The sequence below is a fragment of the Silene latifolia genome, chromosome X, assembly GCF_048544455.1.
Source record: "Silene latifolia isolate original U9 population chromosome X, ASM4854445v1, whole genome shotgun sequence".
Taxonomy (NCBI): domain Eukaryota; kingdom Viridiplantae; phylum Streptophyta; class Magnoliopsida; order Caryophyllales; family Caryophyllaceae; genus Silene; species Silene latifolia.
Window position 1 is genome coordinate 301,261,661 of NC_133537.1, and position 6,941 is coordinate 301,268,601.

Consider the following 6,941-nt stretch of genomic DNA (forward strand, 5'->3'; position numbering starts at 1 on the left):
CCCCCATTCCTCCTAAGCCGTGTTTGCGCATCTTTTATTTCAAATCAACCAACATGCTAAAACAACTTTGACAAAGTTAGTATTCATGCATTAAACGACATAGAAATTGTTGTCACATATTAGGGTTTTAAAACGATGTTTGCATATCATATATCGTAGTAGCTATGACCTTGTTTGAAATCCATACTTGACTTAGTAGAGGCCGTTATTGACGGGCGGGGTTGGGTGTCCTTATGGGCTTCCCAACACGTACCCTCACCCCTTACTCAAGATCTATGGTTTGTGGATCCGTCTAAATACCATTGGATTACGAGAGTCATTCAAATCGAGTGATATAGGGTACAAGTCTTTATCTTTAATCACTCGTAGTCGATTGGCTTTATGCTTTTCGATGAAAGGTGTAAAGTTGACTTGAACGGTTCCAAGTTCCCAAAAAACTTGGTGGCGACTCTAATATGTCTTAATTCGATTCGAAAGAACCTCGAGTCGATTATGCCTAGTGTGGATCCCGCGGACGCAGTTCCCGAGGGCCTTGTCCACACAACTCCATTACAAATTCAATCAATTTTTGCTCTCTGACAAAGAAAACTATGCTGAATTGTAGTAAGTTTCCTGAGAGACTCAGCAGCCTCACATTCAGCAGCTATCAAAACAGTGTCAGTAGGGGTAGCATGAATCTGAATCTGAATGCTCTCCAGTAAGGCCTGAGCAACACCAACAGCCTTCTCAACATCAGAGAACTTATTTTTGTTCAGATCTCTCAAAGGTTTCTTTAACTGTTTCAGCTTAGTAACTACTTGATACATGAAAGAACCTGAGACAATCCTTCTCCAAACCTGTTGCACCACCCTAGGAAACTCCTCATCAAGGCTCCACATATTATAATACCTGAACTGTCTCTTAGGAGGAGTCCTTATCTGCCTCCTATAGCATACACAGGGATTGTGGTCAAAAAGGCCTTCAGGTAAAAAATGAGCATAAGAGCAAGGGTAAAGGTCCAACCACTCAGAATTAATAAGGAATCTATCAATTCTAGTAAAAGTTCGAGACAAAGGATCTTGCTTATTGTTCCAAGTGTAGAAAGCTCCTTGACCCTTGATGTCAGTCAAACCACAATATTGCACACACTCTCTAAAATCAGCAATCTCAGACCACAGCACATCTCTACCAATCCTCTCATTAAAATTCAACACATTATTAAAATCCCCACACACTCCCCAGGGCCCAGAATAAGTATCCTTAATAAGTTTCAGATGAGCCCACAGGTCACCTCTCTCTGTATCCTCATTAAAGCCATACACAACAGAAAGAATAAAAACATCACCAGTTGCAATCTCAGTCACTTTAACAGTAATAACTTGTGCATTCATTAAAAGAGTTGTAACAGTAAACACTTGAGAAGACCATATAATCCAAACTCTCCCCCCATTATGATAACTATTATTATTCACTCCAGACCAATGAGACCCTAAATTATTCAACACAGCAGTGAAGTCTTGTAACTTGATCTTAGTTTCCACAAGCCCATATAGACGAATATTATTCTGATGCAAAAACTTCCTAACATCCTGCTGCTTATTGATCCCATTTATTCCCCTCACATTCCAACATCCAATACTATCCATTAACTGATGATCCAGGAGGTTCCTCCAATCTCCCACTCAATGGTGCTTTTGAAGGACTCAATGCCTCCACATAAGACTTAGTTGGTGAAACATCCTTACTCAAGCTCTGATGTTCTAGTCTAGTAACCTGCTGAATGACAGGAGGAGATGACACAATATTATGCGAGTTATGATAAGTAATTCCTCCAAAAGGAACTTCAGCAGGAATCTTTGTCCCAACAGGTGCAGTCACTTTAGTAGCCTTCTAAACTGGTTTCTGAACCGGCCTCCAAACTTTCTGAGGAGGCTTAGTAGGAGGTCCAGAAGCAGGTTTAGCAGTAGGCACAACATTTTTCTTCTGACACATTTCCCTTGTATGTCCAATTCCTCTACAACTACCACAGATAGTTGGTTTCCATTCGTACTCCACAAGAATACACACCTCACTCCCTTTCTCATCCTTAAAAACCAATTTATCAGGGAAATCCTGGCCAATTTCCACCTCAATTAGAAGTCTAGCAAATCCCAATCTGGTTTTTTCCTCAGTTGCAGCATCCCTCTTAATGAATTTACCCAACAGACCAGACAACTTCTCAAGACTAGTCTTGCTCCAAAATTTAAGGGGCAAACCACATAAGCGAACCCAGATAGGAACATACTTGACTCTCTCTTTCAGTAAACTACAAGATTCAGTCCAGGGTTTGACAACTAGTGGTTTGTTGTCAAACATGGGAAAACCCTGTTGTAATACCAAACTTTGACACTCTTTAGTAGGGAAGCGCACCAAAAACACCCCATTGGGAAGGAAAGAAATTTTATCATATTTGTATACGCCCCATAATTTGTGAACAAACCCAGAAAGTAACTCCCAGGGAGGATTACTACCAAGAACATAACATACCACCGCTGTATCCCAATACTCAAGCTCAGAATTAACATCTTCACAAGTAAGTTGCAATAAATCGCGAGAGGAAGAAGCAGGGGGACTCTTAGCTCTAGGAGAAGCAGCACGCTTACCTTTCACCTGTGTCCACTCCTCAGCCGCATCATCATCTTCCTGCTCCGGCTCGAAAATATGAGGATCATCAACGATTTCATCCATATCCAGTACCGGTATGCCAACAATTTCACTCAGTTCCTTGGTTTTTTGAGCATCCGCCGTTTGAGGAACACCAGGGCTTACAGCTAATTGTGGCACCACATCAGTACTCTGAGACGATTCCGGTCTATCCATGTCTAAATTGAGATCAGAGAACTTCGAAAAAGAAAGTCTTAATTTTGCTTTAGATCGTGTTTTAGATTTTGGTTGAGATTTTTTAGTGATCTTCCTTGCCATTGTGCAAGTCAAAATCGCATAAACCCTAGAGAGAAGTCAGAGGAAAATCTCTCTAGAAACCTCATTTTTGTTTTCATAGGAATTGAGAGTAGTTTATTTCACCTTGGTTTAATATATGATTCCTTATGTTTTTAGACTTGTACACTTTGTTATTACTTGTGAATATAACTTAGTTTAATTGATCATTATTAATGAACATATAACAGAGAATGGTAACATATAGAATTAAAATATCAACAGGGTGATCAACTTAAGAAAGTTCTTGAGTACTATAACATGAAGTCAATTATCAATTGTTTTTGACCGTTTTTTACTGATGCATATATCGTAACATATTATATCGATGTGGTGACAATTTATACTTGTGAAGTATATTTTGTGACTAATTTCTTTGAAACTATTGGTAAACTGAGATGGGTCCATATTTTGTTATAAAGAGTACATTTGTTACTACTCGTGGATATAACTTAGTTTTATTGATTATTATTAATGAACATATTAGTAAGGATGGTAATATATAAAGTTAAACTGTCAACGTAATGAAATGTTTAGTAAAGTTGTGGAGTACTGTAAAATATAACCAATTATGAACTGTTTGTGACTATTTCTTCAGTTGTATTAAGGTAACATTGTTTTCTAGAAGCGGTGACAGAATGTATATTTCGATATTTCATGTCCAAGTGAGTCCACAACTGAACGTGAGCCTACCACTAAGGATCTCAATTACAGTCAACGCTACACACGCATGACAACGCGAAGAGGTCAAATGACCGTGGAGGTGATATTGCAAAAGATGGAGGTCGTGCCAATAAACTGTAGTTTGATGTTTTGGGACAATTATTTTTGACATGCTTGATAATTGTGTTAAAGCAGTTATTAATTAAGTTGTATGTAAAATTGTGACTCGTGTTTTGTGTTTTGGGGCACTTATTTTCAATATGTGACCATTAAATCAGTATATTGCCTATGCCATTGTATATGTTAAGTAATGTTATCATTTTTGCACAAAGTGTTGCCATATTGAAATTGGTAACATAATAGATAAATAGTAAACAAGTTTTTATTCTATGTGGATTACTTATAGCAGTGTATTTTACAAATTATGTTTATATCATTTTTTAATATGTTGCCATTAAAAAAAGGAATTACATATGACATTGTATATATGTTAAGTAATGTTCCAAAGTGTACAATTTGTTACCAATTTAAGATTCTTTCAATTCTAATCAAAGATATTGTACAATGATTACATTCTCTCACTAATCTGGTAACATTCTGACTTATATTGTTACATATTATATAACATTTTGTAAAATGGTTATATCTTTTGACTAAAATGATAACATTTCAAACACATACTTTTGTGTCACCATTTGTATTCATATATGTTACTCCCTTCCGGTCACTATAATGTTCCCTCTTTCCCGAAGCGGATTATTCAACTAATGTTCCCCTTTCTATTTTTAGAAACTTTTACTCTTATTTTATTCATTCCTCTCTTCTATCACCAAACCCCACACAACTCTTTTACTCCTATTTTATTACTTTTCTTTATGTTTTGGCCCCACAATTCTTTATTTAACTACTAATAATTTATCCATCTCTCCTATCATCAATTCCACACAACTCTTTTACTCCTATTTTAATACTTTTCCTTAAGTATTGTGCACATATCAAATGGGAACAATATAGTGACTGGGAGGGAGTATTATTTTAATATGGTTACATATTGTAATGCATTTTGTAAAATGGTTACAAATTCTGACTAAGTTGACAACATTATTATACACAAACATATTGTAATATATTAGCGTTGAATGACATGAACACAAAATGGTGCCTAATCATGTCAATGTTATCAATCACATATATAAAAGAAAAACATTATCATCAAACTACAAAACCAAACTACGTAATATGACCAATTCCACGCGCTATCACCCAATCTTGCCCCACCTTCCTTCATTAATCCTCTTGTCGCAATCACCTTTTACTTGTTGCACATTTTTTTTACTATTGCTCAAGTGCACCTCTTGGTAAACTTCGGACAAAGCTGATAACTTATCAAACAAAACTGATAACAAATCAAACAAATATGATAACATATAATAAAAATAAATCAAGTTATGAAACATTACAGAAACTAGAACCAATTTAAGTCAGTTTTTTTTACCATTACAAATATACAACATTGAAATCTAAAATGGTTACAAATAATACATGCCCAAATACACAAGTATCTATTTTAACGAAGAATGTAGATGGTAATATTATATAAACATATTCACATAGCAAAATAGACTGAAACCACCATTATCAATTTCATCTATCCATTATTTATAATAATGTGAATAACCAAAATTAATATAGCAGAGACAAAGATCATTAATTTATCAAATTAATACAAAGTTTAACAAAACACAACAACAAACATAAGAAACAAAAACGATCTAAAAACGGTAACAATCAAACTAAAAATGGTATCAATCTTCAACAAAAATCAACAGTGGCAATGAAAACTAAATGAACCGAAATTAAAAATGGAAAATGAACTAAAAATGGTAACATAAAACATAATAAATCAACTAACAAAGAAAAAATGAACTAAAAATTTGATAAAATAAAATAAACAAAACACAATAACATAGCAAAATCTTCATAGTACCATAAAAAATAAATTTCAAACATTTGAATCTAAAAACTAAATAATCCACTCACATATTCCAAACAAAAGAACAAAAATCCTAAATTTAATTCTTTTTTTGACCCAAAACCCAGATAATTTAAAACAAAATCAATGGAAATACATACCTTCATCGACATCATCACCCGCCCTTGTGAATCTTGTGGTTTTCTTAAGTGGTTGTCGTTTTGTTACCATTCTTGTTGATAATGTTCTGTAATTTGTTGTCTGTTTATGAAGGACTGGAATGCGAAAGAGGCATATGAAAGATTTTTTAAGAGAATTCTGAAAGTAGAGAGAGAACGAGAGAAGATGATACATATGAATGTGAAAGAGTTTTAGAGAAATTAGGTTAACATTAGAGGATTTGTGGTAAATAATTGACATTGGGAATGAGGGCCTTTAATGTTTGTTTAATGCCAACAATCCCCTCAGGAACGGTAATAGTCAGCATTTACTATTGCGCACAGTACGGGTTGTCTACCGATTTAGCAGTTAAACGGCACTATCCAACCCGTCGCAAACTTGCGACGGATATCTCCGTCACAAGCTAGACGGATTGTAATTCCAAAGGCAAATCAAATTAAAATTTCTCTTGCAACAAACGAAATATCTGAATGAGATATTTGGGTTATTATCTCATTCAAATTGGCATAACTAAGCTCCATGCTCGCAACACGTTAAAAATCATTTAATCATTGTCACACGCATGTTAACGAATCAAAACATGATTTAACAACTACGGAGTGGAGTATTAAAAAACGAATCAAAATATTCAAAAACAGTGATTTACATCTACTGCTGTACAGGCTTACACCATTAGTAGTTTACCATCAAAACATACGAACCATGCAAAAATGTCATGATAAACCACTAAAAAAAAAGAAAAAGATAAAAAAGAACCATCCTAAGAGTAACCACCTGTCCCAAACTCTCTCGCGAAAATTCCTCACTCACTTTCTCAATATTCTTCCTTCATTCACTTTTCTACTTACATTAACTACCACAACACGTTACCTTTCCTTAACTTAAGACAAAGTTATCCGTTTTAATATTAAAACGTTTTAATATTATCTCTTTCCCAAGGCAGCCATATTAAATATATATAGAGAAATAATAAATACAGCCCTTAAGGCTGTATTTAAGGTGCCAAAAAAGAAATGACATTAATTTACGCGTAATTGTGTCTTAAATTTCTAATTTAATTCCATTTTAGAAAGTAGTTTAGTTCTTAAATACCGCCCTTAAGACTGTATTATATATAGTCCACCACTCACATACCCTTATTATAAGCTCAATCGTTTAAAAGACGTATATA

At 34.7% G+C, this 6,941-nt stretch overlaps 1 protein-coding gene across 1 annotated transcript; it reads right to left on the minus strand.

Annotated features, from left to right (window-relative positions):
* Positions 1–557: 557 nt before the first annotated feature.
* LOC141620389 (uncharacterized) lies at positions 558–1,625 on the minus strand. The gene has a single exon (XM_074437274.1). The coding sequence runs from the start codon at positions 1,623–1,625 to the stop codon at positions 558–560; it is 1,068 nt and encodes a 355-aa protein (XP_074293375.1).
* Between the last annotated feature and the right edge of the window lie 5,316 nt (positions 1,626–6,941).